We start from the raw sequence: 19,760 nt of genomic DNA on the forward strand, positions 1-19,760 counted from the left end.
TGGTTTTTAGTTTATAGCCCCCAGTCATCACATAATATACATTTTCAAATGTAATTTTTGCTCCCCTTTGTTTCAACAAAGTAATTAAAATAACTAACTATAGCTTTGGTTATAATAACATGTTGTATTTTGCATGGGTACTTATTGTACGGCTTTCTATGGCTGTGAACATAACTTTTTACATTTGATTAGATTAGTAAGGAAAAATCCTAAGAAACACATGTAATATTATTAATTGTGTATGTTAATTAATTGATGTGTAGATGCTGCTGTAAGTTTCTGTGTAAATTAAATTAAATTAGTATTAAACAAATGGTTAAAAAGACTCTTATGGCCACATTGGTGCCATAGTGTTTCATATGAATACACATATTTGTTTAACTTTTAAAGTAAAAAAGACATGCATTTGATAGAAATGTTGGACATAAAACTATTCATTGCTTTACTAATGCCCCTTTTTGATATTACACATTATAAGTTTCAGTGTTTACTCATTTTCCTTCATAATGAAATCGCTTTTTCCAAAAACTTTATATAAATGTGCATAATTAATCAGAATATCTTCTCATTGATTCAAATAAACATTTCAATGATTGACAACCTCACTTTTTGGGTAAAATAATACTGCAATGATAATTGTAACTGATAACATCAACGCTCATTGAACTTAAATTACCAGAAAAAAACATTATTATCAAACAATATCATTCTACACTGAACAAAAATATAAACGCAACACTTTTGTTTTTGCTCCCATTTTTCATGAGATGAACTCAAAGATCTAAAACATTTTCTATATACACAAAATAACCATTTCTCTCAAATGTTGTTCACAAATCTGAAAAAATCTGTGATAGTGAGCACTTCTCCTTTGCCGAGATAATCCATCCCACCTCACAGGTGTGGCATATCAAGATGCTGATTAGACAGCATGATTATTGCAAAGGTGTGCCTTAGGCTGGCCACAATAAAAGGCCACTCTGAAACGTGCAGTTTTGCTTTATTGGGGGGGTCTGGGGGGGTCCGAAAACTAGTCAGGTTTAACCCTAACCCTAACATGTCACCCATTGAGCATGTTTGGGATGCTCTGGATCAGCGTATACGACAGCGTGTTCCAGTTCCTGCCAACATCCAGCAACTTCGCACAGCCATTGAAGAGGAGTGGACCAACATTCCACAGGCCACAATCAACAACCTGATCAACTCTATGCGAAGTAGATGGGTGACATGTTAGGGTTAGGGTTTAACCCTAGGGTTTTCGGACCCCCCCAGACCCCCCCAATAAAGCAAAACTGCACGTTTCAGAGTGGCCTTTTATTGTGGCCAACCTAAGGCACACCTGTGCAATAATCATGCTGTCTAATCAGCATCTTGATATGCCACACCTGTGAGGTGGGATGGATTATCTCGGCAAAGGAGAAGTGCTCACTATCACAGATTTTTTCAGATTTGTGAACAATATTTGAGAGAAATGGTTATTTTGTGTATAGAGAAAATGTTTTACATCTTTGAGTTCATCTCATGAAAAATGGGAGCAAAAACAAAAGGGTTGCATTTATATTTTTGTTCAGTGTATATTCAAATATTTGAAGGCCAGGTTGTTCTTAAGTATATTCAGAGTATACAGAGCATATCACGTTGAGCTGGTATTTGATTGCATATATAATTATCATGACTTCCTGAGGGACATTTAATGTTCCCAACCTTGTCACAGTCAGACTGCACGGCCTCACTGTAGGTCTGACTCTCTTTCTTGGCGTTCTGCACAGTATTCCCCCAGCTGCTCCCCCTGCGTTCCCATGCCCTCTGGCATGCATCTCTGCAAAGAGGGAGAGAGAAGAAGAGGGATGAATCTGAGAAAGGATGGGGTGTATCATGCCTCCTTATGCTTTGGCATACTTTGATCTCATTCCCGTGCATGCTGGCTCTCTGCGGTTAGTGTGATGTGGCACCATGCTGGGCCTCTAGTGAGGCCTGGATCTAGTTGTCAGGGCAAAGAAAGTCATTCACTCTGAAACAAAATTGTGCTGTCTGTGTGTCGCTGTGCGTGTTCCTGTGTGTGTCTGTGTGTTGTTGGTGGGGATGTCTTCTGCTTGTTGATGAACCCATCAAAGCTCAAGATTGCGTTAATCCACACCTCCTCATGTTTGCACAACGTGCCAAATACAACACAGCCAAAAGCTCCATTACCTATATGGAACACAAGACATAGCAGCTTATAATAGAGAGGAAATACGTGATTATTTTCTATCTTGAGGCAAACAAATTGGTAGAGGTCTGGTAAGAGCTCTTTAAAACCTGGTTATGGTGTCCTTGGTATAGCAGGAGTGAGTCATTGGTAAACAGTTTGCATATCCTCACTTTTCTCAGGTTTAATTAGCAGCCGTGCTGTGGACGTTGATTGATTTTCCTCCCAGAACACTCTGTCTCCTTGGTGGCAGCAAAAGACTTCTGTGGCTGCGCTATGCGTGTATATGAAGAGATAAATGCACTCACCAGGTTTCCCCTACTTTAGCTGCACAAGTGGCATATTATCACATTAAGAAGTTTATATATGTTAGCAAATGAACTATTCCTGTATCTGACACAACAAAATGTGTTGGAAAATCTTCGTTCAACAAGGAAACATGCTGGCTTGGATTTGTGTTTACAATTGAGAACTATAATCAAGATCAGTTTTAATTTGAGATAAACCTTAGATACATCTCAAGTGTTTCTTACTGCTTGTATCAACCAGGGGATAATTCTCTATCAGTTTGTCCACAAGCCACACATTTTGTTCTTTGATCAATATAAAAATGTTTATGTGTGCACCCTTAAGATAACTTGGCTTTAAAAGTAAACAAATAATTTTAGTTGTGTGCTTGAATGGCGGGAGGATTTTTCTTTTCATAAGGCATTCTTTGTGCTCTGGTTATCAACTGAATGTGAGAGAAAGCTGCAATTTTTATATTTTTCTTCCTTTTTTTCCTGAGCGTGCAGGCAGGGGTGGGGGGGGGTGGCATGTCATCAATTATGTTTTCTGTGGGGAGATGTGTGATGTCAAGGACAGGGCAGTAGTTTCACTGCACTGTCCTGTTAACAGCGAGACCCAGGACATTTATCATTTATCGCCTGGGGAGTGAAAGGGATTTAAGACCTCTGTTTGTCTGCATGTTTAGGTGCTCAGATTCTGCTCGTCCACAAACCGTCCGGCCCTGTTTGCTCCCCTGCAAGACAGACTGCGTTGTTACACCCTTCAGCGAATGGACGGCCTGCCCATCAACCTGTATGCCAGGTAGCTCTCCTCATGCATTTATATGAACTCCTTTTGGTAATGCCTGTCTAACACAACAACAACACTTTTACACAAATGACTCTTCTATTCTAATATAAAAGTCCTCCTATAATTATTGGTAAGTATTGAAATGTTTTGAAAAAGGTTTTGTTTGTTCTTACTTCACACAAATGCTCTAGTTTTTCAAATTAAGCTTTCAGATCTGATATATGATGACGTTATCACTCTAAAATAATTGAAAGAAAAAAATGTATTCTTGTTAAATTGTGATCTTATACATTTGATTTATGGTGTTGTTAAATTGCTTCTAGACTGCACCATAAATACAGGTTATCTCTCTTTGTGTGTGACAAGCAGTGGAGCATTTTGTTTTTTGATCATGGTAAAAATGATGTTTACACCAGGGAATATGGATTGAAGCTGAAAATGTTGTCACATAAACAAATGTTGTAGTTTTTAGCATCATTATGTATTTTTATGAATCGATTTGTTACGGTTTGGGAAAGGTAGGACCCAAAAGTAGACTACAAAAAAAAGGTAAGTTGTTCTAGAAAACAAAAGCAAGCTTTATTTTAAAACATGGCAAAAAAAAACACAAAGGAAGCACAATACAAACAAGCTGAGGGAGACAGGAAAAACAAACAATGAACCAACACCGAACACAGGAGACTAAATACAGGGAGGGGTAATCACGAGACGAAAAACAGCCGGGCAGGGAAGGAGAAACACAAGGGCAACAGGTGAACACAATCAGACACTCCAGGGAAACTAACGACAGGGAGGAAAACAAATGGAGAAGGACCAGACAAGAAACAAGGAGGAAAACATGAGACAGGGAGAACAGAACAGCAAAATAACCCCAAAACTAGACACAAAACTCAAACCCTGACACGATTATGACGTTTGAACTTCACAACACTCTTGGATTTATTGAAAATGGAGTCAGAAACATTCTGAAACAGCCTCCAGTGGAATTTAGTCCTAAACATTTACAGTGTACAAATAGCATTAGTGTAGCCTCATGACCTGTGAAGACACACAGGGTTTAAACTGAATGAATAGAGAAGGAGAATTAAATGTTGATTCATACATTTGGGTTTCATTGTAATTAATGAAGCTTCAAACTATTGGGTATGGCCCTGGTAAATATAGTGTACTTCAAAATAGAGTAAATCAAAACCTAGGTGTACTGTTAATAGCACAACAACAATTACATATAGTTACATACTGGTATGTTACTAAATATTAGAGCTAAAAATAGTATGATTATGTATCAGTAAATTGATACAATAGCGATGGCTTACAATTGATTGACTGATTTATTCCAAAATTAAAAATATATATGTTTTCCTAATAAAACTAAAAATACTATTTAGCTCAAACAATTGATGAAGAAATTAAAAAAGTAATAGGCATACTAATCTAACATGAAAATAATAGTAAGTTATTCAGCATATACTTACATTTGTTGTGAATATGAGGCAAGCATTATCAAGTATTTAAATGCCGCTTTACAAATATGCTCTCCCTCGACGTCTCCAGTGTGTTCAATAATCACATTTAAGTGTAAATGACAATGTTAACTGTCCATTACATTAAGCCGACACATGAAGAGGAAAATGTATTTTTAATGGGTTTCAATATGTGTACTGTAAGTATCATGGAAATAAAATAAAAAAGGTTTAATTGTTTTTAATAATAATAAGAATTGAGCAGGCATCTCGTCTCTGTAAATATGCTCTAGTCCATTGGGTGCGCTGATGATGTAATCACTCTCTTAATTGCACCATTTTCAATGTTTAGTAATTAGCATTGTGTAATGAGCCTTGGAGCATGAGCCAAATGAAGCCATTACATTGTGTCCAAAAACAGACCGCAGTGAAGTGGAGGACATCACAGAAGCAGGGCCAGATAATAATCCAACTTTAAGACCTTACACTGCACTGCTGATGTTGTGTCGCCATTTATATAGTGTCCCAAACAACACAAGTCAGCCTTTTAGTCTCATTCCTTTCTCTTCCTCCTGGAAAACATTCATTTGAATGCAACTGTGCAACTACTCTGCCACCTGATGCAGCCTTTTTGTGAAGATTGTGTTCCACGTTCAACAGGAAATGACACTGCTGCTACACAGTCTCGATACAGGACCATCATTCAGAGGTCTGCTAATGGAGGTCAAGAGTGCCCAGACACACTGTATGAGGAGAGAGAGTGTGAATCGCTTCCTGTGTGTCCGGACTATAGGTAAAAGCACTGTTTAAACCGTTTTTCTTTCCTATCCAAGGATAAGTTTGTCTGCTGTATAATAGTATAACTGCAACTCAAGGTTGTTTTTGATGGATACTTTAGCTTTTGACATACATTATCTCACAGCTTATAGTGTAACGTAACTACTATTAAACATTGCTGCATATTTGTGCTTGTTCAGAAAAATGGTCAGATAGAAACGCATCAATTTCGGAAACCTTTCAACATAACATCATCATCTTTAAATCACACCTATTAGGAAAGGAATTGAATGACAGCTGTGATGAAAAAGCAAAAGACCGTTGTTTTGGTTTAAAACTATAGTAAAATAATATGTATGTGGCATATTGGTTAAAATATGGAAATCTAAATAAAACTGAAATGATAGGCTAACAACACCCAACAGCGACTGAAAATTACATTTCTATAAAAAGCTGTCATATTTGATGTTGGAATGGGACTCCTTTAGATATCTATGTTTAACTTTGAGGGATTATATAATACTGATGAATTTATGAGTATTTGTATTTTACTGCTTTACACATTTAGGGTTGTGCTAACACAATATATTGTTTGTTAATTAGATCTACAGGAATACATTATATTATTTAGGATTATCATATGTTTATAAAGTGTTGTTGTTTTCTGTGAGAAGCATGTATCTTTCATGAGTTCAAAAAGACTAACCTGTTTTTAAACTTTGTGAATATGCATATCCAGCTGATCCAAAATGGGTTTTACACTTTAATAAGTGGGACAGTGTTCTCAACACACAAAGGAACACTTTATCCTTGTAAATATTCAGATTCAACTCTTCTGCACACGAGTCCTGATTTTTAAATGGACAGTGTGGGATTCAAAACTCAAATCTTTCCAGCTGTCAAAGTGGAACAATGCATGTCATGAAGATGCCTTTCTAGATTGTTAATAATGACTTTCAATCATCAAATTATAATAAGGAGTTTATAAAAATATGTTTTAAAGTTTGAATGTATTACCAATAGTATCCATCAGCTCATTTTATTCCTGGCAGTGAAATTGAAAAGACATTCAAGTAGAGTAATACCAAAATGTATCACACCTTTTCCTCCGGATAACCAATTACGTTCACACACAGTGTGGCTCACACACATTGCAACATTTTTTTCATTTATTGCACCATCAGTGATGACACATGGCAGTTTTCCCTGCCTATTTAAAGGTTGCACTGCATGAATGTGGTGCAGATCAATAATTATAAACCAAAATAAACATAACAAGATTGGGCCATCCTTTACTTGCAGTGTAAATGAAGCTCCAAAATTAGCCCACTGTCAACCCACAGTCTGTCTGTTTCCGTGCAGTTGGAGAACACACAAGTGGCACAGCTGCAGTTTGGTTCCCGAGTCTGTTCGCCGTGGATTGTCTGGACCGGCAGAAGCCTGTGGAAATGGTCTGGAAACAAGAGGCGAGTGTTTTTCTCTTCTCTGCTATCATGCTCTGTACACTTGTCAGCCGCTGCCATTTTAAGCCTTGCTCCTCCATCTATTTACTTTCCTTATTTAATGAGACCTAATAGCCCTTTTCAGAACTGCTCCTTTTAACAAGCAAGTGATGGAAGCATAAAAGATGGAGGCAATTTGTCCAGAGAGTGTAACGAGATGAACCTTTCCGTCTGTTGTCTTGATGATCTCATCACGACTCAAGTTTCTTATTAATGAATGCAGCAAGTCAGATGGCTACAAGCACATCTTCGCAGCAGGTTGACAAAAAACAATCAGCCGTGTTACACACTAAACAAACCATACATACAGACGTGGAGAAGTACTCACGCAATAAACTTTAGGAAATTGCATACAATAGTGCTCTTCCAATCGAGGCTTTTTATGAAATGATGAATATTTGCTGCACGGTTTCAGATTCTAGTGTCATAAAGTCGCAAATTAGCAATAAAATAACCTCTCAGTGAACACAATCCATTAATAATGTAACAGGATGAGAACAAAGCTGTAAACATGCATTATTCCTAATTAACAGAAAGAAGGTTTGTGACTTGTAAACGGTGGTAAGTGAACCTTGCTTCACCCAAAATGGATGCAAATCATTTTCTGTCAAACATTTCTACGCACCCACGTGCATTTTCCCAGCAAAATATGGGCACATAGACATGCATTAGTAAATTGCCACTTATTTTGTGGATTTAATTGCCTGTAGTTTCTTACCGTTGTCCAGCTGGACGCCTACATTATTTTAGCTTGCTGCGCCTGGAACTTTATTTGCGTCCACCTGGATACATTGTTTTCATATGTCTTGTCTATGTTGTAATTGTACTATGTTTTTGTAACCTCTGTACACACATCTGTGTCAATCCTGGGAGAAAGATTGCGCAAAAGTCGCTCTCCCTGTTGTTTCTTACATGTTTTCCCATTAATTATGAGGTTGGAATCTTTCCTTGTCAGCATAAAGGGTCAAAGTACAAACAACCAGTGGTGGAAAGTGTTCAGATGTTTTACTTGAGAAAAAGAACTACAACCACACTGTAAAAATGTTCATTTTCAAGTACTGCATCAAAAATAGTACATAAGTAAAAGTATGATTAGGAAAATTGACATGACATATGACATATTTTTGAACAAAGAACGTATAGATTCCAATACATTTTTTTTCACCTTGTCATGCTTTAGTTACTCTACTTAAATATAATGATGTATGGTATACATTTCAAGTTTTTTTGTGGTTATCTTACACATGTTCTTAGTGATTGTGGACTGTAAAGATAACAATCTGCAATAGAACTCACTGGTTGTACGTGTACATTGCTGTACAATGCTTTGTATACAACATAAATACACACGGTGGAAACATATTATGAATTTGATTTCTTGGTACTTTTTCAGATGCACCCGTATACCTCACTTGAAACAAGCTATTTCCAGGAAAACAAAGCTACAAGATAATTGCAAGTTTATTTTTACTTGCTGACATTTAACTATTTCGTAAAACAGTTGCCTACGACATGGTTCCTGCTGAATGCAAAATACATGTTTTTGCATTGGGGGAAATGTTTCTCTTTTGTTATACAACTGATAATGATGTGCTGTTGCTGTTTGTCTGCAGTAGCCCCCATATTGCCTGAACTACATTACAATCATTACTGTTGGCATGATGCAGTATAATGAGTATTCTCCAGTACTGTATCCCTGTGATTAACACCCCTGATTGAGTGTGCTCTGTGAGTGTTTGCTGTGTTGAGCGTCTTTTGGACTCTGCAGATAACTGCTCACTGTCCTTCAAAAAGAACTGCGTTTTTTTCTGAGTGGAGTTGGCAAATCGTTAAAGCACTAGAGTGTTAATTGGATCATTTCAGACTCGTTTAGTGGAGAGCAAAATGTCCCAATAAATCCCAGAAACTGGCTGTTCTATCTAAATTACTGGTGTGATTCAAGGGGAGTTTCCAGGAGCTGACTTTGCTGCCTTGAGAACTTTCTAGCATTTCGGTTTTCACTTTAACCTGGCAGTATAAATATCACTGACATTTCTCGAGTGAATTTCTATGACTTTTGAGTGAGGAGGGGGAAAGTGTATGTAGTGTTCAGGTTAGGAGCATGCCTCGTTGACCTTTAAAGCTTCCTATTTGAATATGATTAGAAAATGACTTAGTTAAATACCTGTGACATTTCAAAAACTGAAGCATGGGTTTGGAATTTGCAGGCAGTAGAAACACTGGATATAAATATAGATTTGAAGCAAAAAAGATTGTATCTAGGGTTTTCTTTTACTCAGTGGATGGCTGAACCAACTCAATGCAAAATAACATATAAATGCCAAATTGGAGCATAATTAGGACACAGCTGCTCGGAATATGGCCATATTCGGGGAATAAGCAAATTGGATAAGGGCATATCAAAGATTTAATGACAGCAAGTTATAGCAGGGGTTTCTCATTGTGTTTTCAAGGAGATTTGATTACGATGCCCTAAGAGAGCTCTTTATATCCTCTATCCACCCACACTCAGAATATATAATACAATCTAATTTAGATAATTCTACTACTGATGACATTGTACAGCTTTTGTTGTGTTCATGTAATTACTCTTTCAGGTTGCATGTTATGAAGTCCAATGTCACATTATGCGTTATTCCCTTTTGGAGCGCCTCTTTGCTTCTCTGTTTTGCTGCTTGCAATTCAGATTTCCTTTACATAAATCTCACTAACACTCATAATATTCAACAATGTTATTTTCCATGCAGTTCATATTCACTTTAGTTCTAGTATTAGTATTCACATCCTGTGGGAAGTGTGTGCGAGATGGTATCTACTTCAGATATCTCTCTTCATTGAAAAAGCTGCATTTGAAAAAGCAGGTTGTGCTGCATTATCGAGTCAGACATTCGTCCTGGAACGCTAAATAGGCCACCTTCTCCTCTGCATTTTCTTCAGCAGCATCTCGTGGTGACTAATGTCTAAGAAATCTTTCAACTAAAACCTACATGTCTTATACGTCATATTAGCCATAGATAAATACATTTTATATATTTAGCAAAGAGTCAGTGGTGCTTTTATATCCGGCGTACTTTATTACTCATTATTAAGATATATTTTCCTAATAAAAAATGTATTAAAATAATCAATAAAGCATTTATTAAATGATAATTGATCCCATCTCTCTCTAAAGTTCTGCACGGTATTGATAATGCATGAATGTAGAATATAGGAGCTTTAAGATGACTTGTTATATGAATTAAACATTTACAAGTGTTTATAGCTACACCATTTCAACATATTAGCAAACCCAATGATCTTTATCCTATCCTTAAGCGTTTCATTGGAAAGCGCGAAAAAGATGTATTCCTAACTACAAGAGAATATATTTTTTGGTCAAACTAAACTGTCTTTTGGTCAAACAGAAAATGGATGTTTTTGCTGCCTGTCTGCTTCGACATTTGCTGCAGCTCTGTGTATAACTTCTGAGACAGGCTGATTCAGAAGTTTCCAGACACTCAGTTTCCCGAGATTTCTTTAAGACCATCTTATCAGCTCCTGCCTTTGTACGGAGTTACACAACCCAAGATAACTTCAAACTTTTCCAAAAGTTATAACATTTTCAGCTCACCTTATTGCTCAAAGGATGTACGCATTATCCTTTTACCTATTTTTTGCATTCATCCTTCCTCAAAATATCTCTGGAAAACAGCATTTCATCTGCGTTGGAAAGATAACCAAGGATCTATGAAGTAACAAGTTCGCTATACAAAATTGAAATTCTAGGTATCTAGTCTTGCAACCGGCTGAGTTTAGGAAGTCTGTTTCTGAGGGGAAATAAAGAGTGCACCGCCTTGTAACAATGTCACATTACGTTGCTAAAACTGTTGTGGATCCAGTACCTTAACACACAGGACATTAAAACATAACACAATATAAACAGAGTCACAGTTAATTGAAGTTAAAACGTTTGTTGTTTTAAAACAGTAAGAGATAGAATTATTGCTCTCTACAGCCAAGAGAGAATCGTACAGCTTTTATACAGTGTGGCCACAACATTTGGACCATCAATGGTTACATGTACGATGTATCCTTCTTCAGCAGCGAAAAGAGAGACGGACTTGGTACAAATGTAAACAACAGTAAGGCTTACAACATAAAATAATGCTGCTGGATGCAGTTGGTGCAGCATGGAAACAGCACTGAGTAATTGCATTGCTTCAAATGACTGCATTCACTAGTTGGACACCCAAAATAGGCTACATTTTATTTTAATTACAAGTATACCTATGTGTTTTGCATCATCAGTGACATTCTGGCTGAACTAACATAACTGTGAGGCAGAACCAGGCACACAGCCACTGCTGACATCTGTGTTATTTGTCTTGAGGTAAGCATCACTCTTGGTGCCAGGTTGGCTTCCCTGGGAGGATTACTGTACGGGAGCGTTGGTTGGAAATTGGACTCTTTATAAGAAACATTACACTGCCCTGGGAAACAGTTACTGATGATGAAACATTCAAATAGCAGTTACAGAACAGTTCAGTTAGCAACCAGGGATCTACAGCACAGTCTGTCAGACCGCTGGACGTTGGCTCAGGCATGTACTGTAAGGTTAGAATCTGGGCCAAGTTTCAGCACACAATTGGTTTTGTGCTTTACAAAGCCAAAATGCCCTTGGCTTGAGTGAACGCTTCCTCCCAATGTCTGGCCCCTTGTCGGATACAGGCCTGCATGTTGAATGAATGCAAATGTCTGAACCAAGTGAGGTGAGGGTTGCTGTACAAACGGTGATCCGACACGCTGGAGGTCACAGATAAGAGCTGTTACTAAATAAGATAAGATTTGAGAAGATGAGAGAAGAACATCTTCCGCTAAATGCAACCGGCTAGGAAATGCTGTATTATGTTACAGCTGATACCTTGGAGTGAGCGATGAGCCAATGGATTTTAAAATAACTACCCTCCGCTGTGACTGCATTCGGCCAACTTGTGGCTCGTAACTAGCTGGATGTGTTGTATCACTCCCTGAGCCGCAATCAAACTGTTTTGAGCAGTGATTCCCTAGAAAATGAGTCATGGTGATGATCTTCTGCTACAGGGAAAAAGGAGAGTTAATGGGTATGATGAATCCACATCGCTCCTCACAAGGCATTACATAGAAAAACATTATACAAGCAGTCCGTCTTTAACATAAAGAATATCTTATGGCAGGGTTTTTTAAGTGGATTCGAAAAGGTTGTCTTTAAAATAATGATAGAACATTTTCTGAGTCAGATTGATAAAAGCTTTCAGTTGAAACAACCCATTATTAAATACAATAATATAAATATAAAATCAAAAGGATGTGCTCAAAGTCTACAACATTATCCAGGAAAGTGTCGAGCCGCTTCAAAGCTTGTCCTTTCAACCAACCCTCAAAAGTGTTCACCTTTTCTCAGTTGCTGTATAATTAAAGATGATCCCTGTCAGTGGCGGCATACTGTGACATCAATTGTTACCATTTGTGAGAGGAGATGGTGAAAAGCCACAAAAATGGGCTTTGGTTGAAATAAACATGTTAAAAATGGATGGCTCTGGTTTCAAAATCAAAATGTCAGTACTTGGCTTTGCTTATAAAACAAATTGGGGTAGACACTTTCACTGGTGGATGAGCAAAAACACTATTTAAGCCAAATAGACAAAAGGAAATACCAATATGGACGTGAAACGATTCCTACAGTAGTGGTTATTGGACTTATACTCTATCAGCTTTGTATCAAACAGGTGTGTCTAATCGAAAGTAAGATTCACCTTTGATCGGTCATTATAGTATCATCGCTCTAACCTGTACATCTCAAAATAAAAGGTTGTTTTTTTACCGCTGTGATTGCAGCTGTTACATAAAGGCACTTTAGTGAAGCTATCAGCTCCCATGCAATACCTTTGTGGAGACCTTGTATGTAAATGACCATCCCACACATCCTCGACAGACATGTAGAAAACCCAACCGTTTTTGTCAGAGGGCAATATTTGAAAGTCAAATAGAAATCAATGGAATGGATGTTTGAAGGCATTTTTGTGTATCAGTGGATCCGCAGAGACGTTGGGGGGGAGGAGAAGTTTCCTTTACTGGGAAAAGTTTCTTCTTTAAATCCCAGTGTCCATGAGACAGCAATGTTTTGAACATTGTTTTATCCTTTGTCGTGCTCTAATTAAAATGTTTAAGGAAGCTACAATCCAAAATAACATGCTGCTCCTTCCTCTCTCTCTTTAGCCAGCATCCAAACAACTACTCATTTTGTTTTCTTCTTTATTTAATTGATGTTAATGAACTCATTACAGATGTATCACTGCTAAGGTTCCTCATGTATGCTGCTTCCCTCTAAGCCAGGGCTGAGCTACTGTTATAATAATCACTGCAAACATTAATGCCAGGTTAAATGCAGGCTCGGGTATCAGTGTTGGAAATTAGGAGAGTTATTACTTTCCCACCTTGTAGGTCTACTGATCATTGTAATTCAAATTATCTTGGGAGTGTTTCAATTAGGTTTCCCACTTGATTTACATTATTACCATGACTATTCACATCCTGAAAACACATGTGATTAGTTTATTCTTATGAGCCATACTTCAAGAAATGTAAATGTACTGCTTGGACCACAGCATCCCCTCTGTAGAGTAGATGCTTTGATAAACCTGTAAACTTCTTTATCTAACTATGATATACAGCCCACATGCATTATTGAGCCGTAGTCCAATAGTATCAGCATTTGAGAGAGCAAATGGAAGGTTATGCTTGATAGACAGTTGGATATATAATGTGATCCAGAACAAATAGTGTGTTTTGCTCAATATCCTGCCATATAAACAGCAAAAATGGCAATGCAAAGACAAATAAAAACGTCTACATCTCTAAAATATTGACGCTTCCATCCCTGAGAAGATATTTACCAGTTTGATTCTAAAACACCTGTATTTTGAAAGTTTTTGCCACCGATTAGATCATTCTTTTTGGAGTGACATGTTAATTTTTTTGTAAAATAGGAGACTTGAAGTTAAGGCTTTGTGTTTTACAGTGGATATATTATTTTTGAAGTATTTTCATATACCTACCTTAAATTTGTAAAACTGCATAATGTTATTTTTTTCTTAACTACATGAACCTTTCTGGCAGAGTGGCCTTGCTTCTTTAAAAATGTTGAGTATGCAAAGAAAAAATCTAAAATGTGTTCAATTGAATATTTTCCAAACTCATCAAAAGCAACCGCATTGGACTGCTTTCAGTTGATTTAGTGTGTTTCATTATAGTAGTATTTCAAAAATAAATAATAACCCATCTGCTCGTACTGTGTTCTCCAAGTGATTATTCTTAGCACACAGAGGAACATATTGCTGCTGCAACACTCGGTTGTGATGTCTTTATCCCTCTTTGATTAAATACCAATACTCTGATCAGAAGGTGTATACATAATTCTGTCAGAAGTATTTAGCATTCAGGTTAATCGAGTATCATGAATACATTGTGTTTACTCAATAAATCATAATTGGCACAACATGTTGTGCTTAAAGGTTGAATTTCACTAGATCTTAACATTAAAGCAGAAAGCTATGAATTATACAATAGCAACTCTGTCTTCCTTTGTGAGACCATTCAACCTAACATAAAGAACTGAATACACCTGCCCCTCCCATTTTCTGCTCAATCAAACCGTGAAGATAAATGTGTCCTTCAATCAAGCTTATCCTAGCCAGAAAACGGATATGTCGGAAAATGTAGAACCCCACGGCTGATTGTGATGTGATCTTTTTTGTGTGTAATTGGAATGACATTGTTGCTTTCATCTATGTTTTCAGGAATCAGTTGTGTAGAGGAGAGCGGTGAGTCGGCCAACATGACAGACTGCCTGCGATGGGCCGGCCCCCTCCCCCCCCAGATCAGAGGTTGCCGGATAACTTGCAAGGATGACTGCACTCTAACTGCTTGGTCCAAGTTTTCTGAATGCGCTGGGTGTGGCAGCTCCCGCAGTCGCAAGCGTTCACTCACAGGTAAAGACTTTTCTTCATAGATATGTCTCAAGGCAACTTTGGATTGGAGATTGGATTCTTAGCTCATGCATTCTCACACTGTAAAACCTCAGTCCATATTTTAACGCTGGATATCTGTTGCTGTTTATATTTCTCTACCTCTCCATCAGCCAGTGTCATTGATCTACTACAACCTTGTAGCTTGCACCACAGTTGGAAACAGAAAGTAGTCACCTTGTACAGTCAGTCCAAGAGAAACGCGTCTACATTCCTTGATCTTCAGGGTTGTTGTCATGGCAGCATATTCTCGTGCGCTTGAAACCACTTGCTCTTTGACAGGCATACATGCAGTACTGCAATCCAGCCAAGCCTCTTTCTGGTTCTTGTTCTGTTACTATAACTTCCTACTGTCCCTGTTGTGTTATGTCTGGTCTAAATTAGGTCCCTCACAGCGTGTAATCCCTTATTCCAGTGCAGATGGCAAAATAAGAATTACATGCTGTGGTTGCAGACCAGGCTGGATACTATTTGTCTTCATGAATATTTGATCTGATGCTGGAGGGGTTGTAGTAAACACATACTGTCTCCTTCTATAAGAATCGTAGAATATAGCACGTGAAATCAGCCTGGAGCTCTGCGGTGGGCTTCATTTGGGAAAGAGCGTGTGTTCGTGTTCAGCGTGTCCTTATGGTCATTATAGCTCTGCTTTCAAACTCTTCACTGCCCACTTTAACACTTGCTTTAATTTCTCTGTCAGGTGATGGAAAGTGAAACCACTGTGGGTTTTAAGCTTAAGTGTGTGGTTAAGAAAGTTGTCAACCAACACATCTGCTTGCATAATACAGCCATGTTTAAAGCATCCTTAGGCCATATTGCAGTAATCATCGTAATTTTCCAAAAGATAGTTTAAGGAAATGCTCTTCATGGCAGTGTATGTCTCTTTTTTCTATGTTGGACCCAACAACATTCACACATAAAGAATGGGTTAATGCTTCAGTATAACCCTAACCCTATCAAAGTAGCCCTGTTACGAATACAATAAAATGGAGGTTGGATAGTGGCAAGATGCTCATGCAGGAAAAGGTACAAAGGACACAATGAATACATCTAATTTGTTTCTCCAGTGTCATTTTTGTTTTGTCACAATTCACCAGCCCCCATCGTATCTTGCCACTTATCACCCATAACACAGCGTGTTTACAAGCTAAACTAATTGAGAGCTTGAAAGGACAAAGACATAAAATGAGCAGCCGTGCCTCAGCACATTGTAACTGTTTACTGTTTTGTCAGCTTCAGACATCCCAAACCTCCTTTGCACTCACAAACACACATTTAATGGATTTGTACCTTGGCTTGTTAAGATGACGTTGATGTTTACTATCTCACTCAGAAAACCATGTGATTGCTTGACTTTTGGTAGAGTTTTGCTATCTGTTTGACTGGTTTTCCTTCTGATCATCAGACCACTTTGTCAGTCACTTGAACTGGAGCATGCATACTGGGCCATTCACATGAAAAGGAGCATAGCTGTACATCTTATGTGTATCCATATTAAAGGTCCCATGTCATGCTTTTCTGGCAAAGTCACAAACCCTCACTGCTAGTGGAGCCTCGCAGATGGGGGTGCTGCAGCCCCCTCAGCACCCCCCCTTCCCGCGTCCATGGTGCTCAGGCTGATATCAGGGTGAGTTTCGCGATGTCTCGCTGTCTCGCAGCCCCCATGCAGCAACCAGGAAACGGCAGCGAGCCGCGCAACGTCCCGCCAACACAGCACCCAGACCCCACGCAGCATTCTCATCTGTTTGTCATTACTGGTGTCATTTTCTGTTTGCTAACGCCATTGTAACACATAATCACTGATGTTCCGCTGTAACGGTGGTGGACTCATCAGAACAGAGTGGGCGAGCTGACCAATCAGAGCACAGTGGGTTCATAGGGGGGGGGGGGGGTGTTTAGGACAGAGATTGAATACACATACTATACAGAGATGCTGTATGAGAAACCAATGTGAGTTTGGAAAATTGCACAATATACATCTATTGTAGTAGACCTCAACAATGGAATTATGATCAGTAGACATGGCCATGACTTTAAAACAGCATTATAGGTGGTTTAGGAATGTTCTGGAGTCCAAAGAGGAGTCTTTTTCAAAAGCATCTTTATCCTGTGGGGGTTTCCTCTAAAGTCCAAATAAATTCAAATTAGGTGAAGTGAATATTTCTATATCGCCTATAGGTGTGAATATGTACTGTCGCCTATTTCTCAATGTGTGCTTCGTTACTGCATAGTAGCTGTGTTATGGCTTATCCTTTTGCTTTATATTTAATCAGTAGACTGGTCTGAGGTGCATTTTGCTCTCTTGCTTGTTGATGATTGAATCCTCAGATACACTCCTAAACTACTTGAACCAATGTTTTCGGCGGCCTCTGTTTCTCTTTTTCTCCCTCCCCGAAGCGAGCGTGTGGTCCTGCTGTAAAAGCATACGACCAAATGAGCCGATTGTTCAGGCCCTTATTACGACCAAATATGTCGTTTGTTCAAGCGCTTAATACGTCCTATAATTACATTTTAAGTTTTCGCCCTCTCGTGCTCCCGTTGAATGATAACGTTACAGATGGTGGTTATTCACAAATAACCCTCTCTGTAAAATCCTAAATTGTAGGATAGTTTGGCCATTAAAATGCTTTTTGATTAGATTTCTAGCAAGAAGTGTATATTGTACTTTTAGAATCCACGTCCAGTCGATCTGTAGGATCTATAGTTTGAAAGATATTANTACGACCAAATGGGCCGATTGTTCGGGCTCTTATTACGACCAAATATGTTGTTTGTTCAAAAGCTTAATATTTCCGGTCTTGGACGTTTTCATAATAAAACCAATGATCAAATGATTTAACAGTGATATCTGCAGTACTCATCAACTAAAAAACATCAGTTTATCCTTGTTAATTATACAACATTTATTGGTTTAAAATGTGTACAATGCTTTTGTGTTTTTCCCATAGGTTTTTCTCTTTTGATTCTGAGACACCTTTCTTTTTTCAGAGGTTTTGATAGGCTAAAACATCAATTGTTTTAGCCGCCCGCAATGCATTTTGGGATATGGTGTTTATATGATATGAAATCGGAAAAACATTTAAAAAAAATAAAATAACGCTTTATTCTGAGTGCTCTTTGGAAGTGATCACATAACAGCATTGTAATACACGGTTCGGCTGCATTAAATATTACATATCTGCCGTAGATATTTATTTATAGAGCCCTGATCAGAAGACCTTTTCACAAACTGTAAGAAATGCCGCCAAAACTGAATATGTGACGTGGATCATAAATATATTCGCAATTAAACAACATCTTCCATTTCTTTTCACACAATACGTCTCCTTGCAGTATCAACGCTAATTTGCCTGACTTTTATATTTGATCCAATTGGTAGATAGGCTATATTTACATCATAACGGTGCAAAGCTGATAGAAAGGGACTTTTTTGTAGTTTTTAAAGATATTATTTACTACCTGAGGGGGGCTGAAGCCGGGGGGGCTGGACCCGTCCAATTCCAGTTTTGGAAAGTCTGCCGTGGTTCCATTCCATTTCATAGAGCTGTGACGCTCAGCGTAACCTTGTCGCACTGCCACTCCAACATCCAATCACAGGGCTTGATGACTAGTCACAGGGCTTGTAAAGCAAGGCGGATGTTGTAGTCCCAAACGATAGCTGGGGATTCTGGGTAGTGTAGTGTCTTCGGAAACTGTAGTGTCTTAACTCCGAAAAAACTATTTTTTTCTCTGAATCGAAGGTTAAAAACAAAAAAGCATTGTACACAATTTAAACCAATCAATATTGTGTAATTAACAAGGATAAACTGATGTATTTTAGTGGATGAGTAATGCAGATATCACTGTGTAATCATTTGACAGTGAGGGGAATATATCCGGTTTTATTATGAAAACTTTGTGACCGGAAAAACTGTTTTCACCCACGCTAACTTTACATGGAAGCTGCATTGCATACACGTTATCCTGGCGAGACCTCAAATCATCTTCGTAATATCTATCAAACTATAAATCCTACACATCGACTGGACGTGGATTCTAAGAGTACAATACACACTTCTCGCCAGAAATCGAATCAAAAAGCATTTTAATGGCCAAACTATTCCACGATTGTGCAAAAGGCAGGTGCACTGCACCCACTGCCACTAACTCTGGGCCTGGCTCCCGGGCAGGACGTTCAATCTCCCCGGTAGTCCACCAGCAGATGAAAAACACCCACCTCTTTGCCTCTTCCAAGGGACGAGGGAACCGTGCGGCAGAGTTTCCGTTATAATTTTTAGAATATGTCCGTTAAAGTTTAAATCTCCCGGACAAAATTAGAAAAGTGCCGGTCAAAGATCTTCTTTGTTATTTATTGAGCTTTAAAACAAATTAATAACGACTCTATATAATAATATAAGAATAATACAAGGAGCCTCTCTTTTCCTCCCCCTCTCCTGACAGCCCATCAGTATCCGTCTCATGCAGCTGGCTGATCCAGTAATGAGTGACCCGAGGTAATTAAAATAGCTAAGTTTGATGATCTAACTTCAAGTGGGTGTTTTGCTCAGCTCACCGCTCCATCACAGCGGGTGGAGCTGCAGGTGATCATGCAGAGCTGTGTGTCTCTGTCAGCAGCAGCTGATCTTTGATCTCTCTCTCCTGTCCGATTAGACTTCACTCGCGTTTATGTCCATATCGATCAAATCTAGCTAGTTCTAGCTAATGATATGAC

At 38.4% G+C, this 19,760-nt stretch overlaps 1 protein-coding gene and 1 long non-coding RNA gene across 2 annotated transcripts in view; one reads left to right on the forward strand and one right to left on the reverse strand.

The window, feature by feature from the left end:
• The window catches only part of LOC104950979 (thrombospondin type-1 domain-containing protein 7B-like), a 105,136-nt gene extending 98,103 nt beyond the window's left edge, over nt 1-7,033 (forward strand). The window contains exons 9-11 of the mRNA XM_010777603.1: nt 3,162-3,277; nt 5,389-5,521; nt 6,868-7,033. Of these exons, the coding sequence (XP_010775905.1) occupies nt 3,162-3,277; nt 5,389-5,521; nt 6,868-7,033 (415 nt within the window). The remainder of the gene's footprint in view (nt 1-3,161; nt 3,278-5,388; nt 5,522-6,867) is intronic.
• Nucleotides 7,034-8,470: 1,437 nt separating this feature from the next.
• The window catches only part of LOC104950976 (uncharacterized), a 15,572-nt gene continuing 4,282 nt past the window's right edge, over nt 8,471-19,760 (reverse strand). Inside the window, exons 3-4 of the long non-coding RNA XR_798978.1 lie at nt 18,390-18,399; nt 8,471-8,481 (exon numbers count right to left, since the gene is read on the reverse strand). This is a non-coding gene — a long non-coding RNA (uncharacterized lncRNA). The remainder of the gene's footprint in view (nt 8,482-18,389; nt 18,400-19,760) is intronic.

Source organism: Notothenia coriiceps, unplaced genomic scaffold (assembly GCF_000735185.1).
Source record: "Notothenia coriiceps isolate Sejong01 unplaced genomic scaffold, NC01 NC01_scaffold00018253, whole genome shotgun sequence".
In the NCBI taxonomy this organism is placed as follows: Eukaryota; Metazoa; Chordata; class Actinopteri; order Perciformes; family Nototheniidae; genus Notothenia; species Notothenia coriiceps.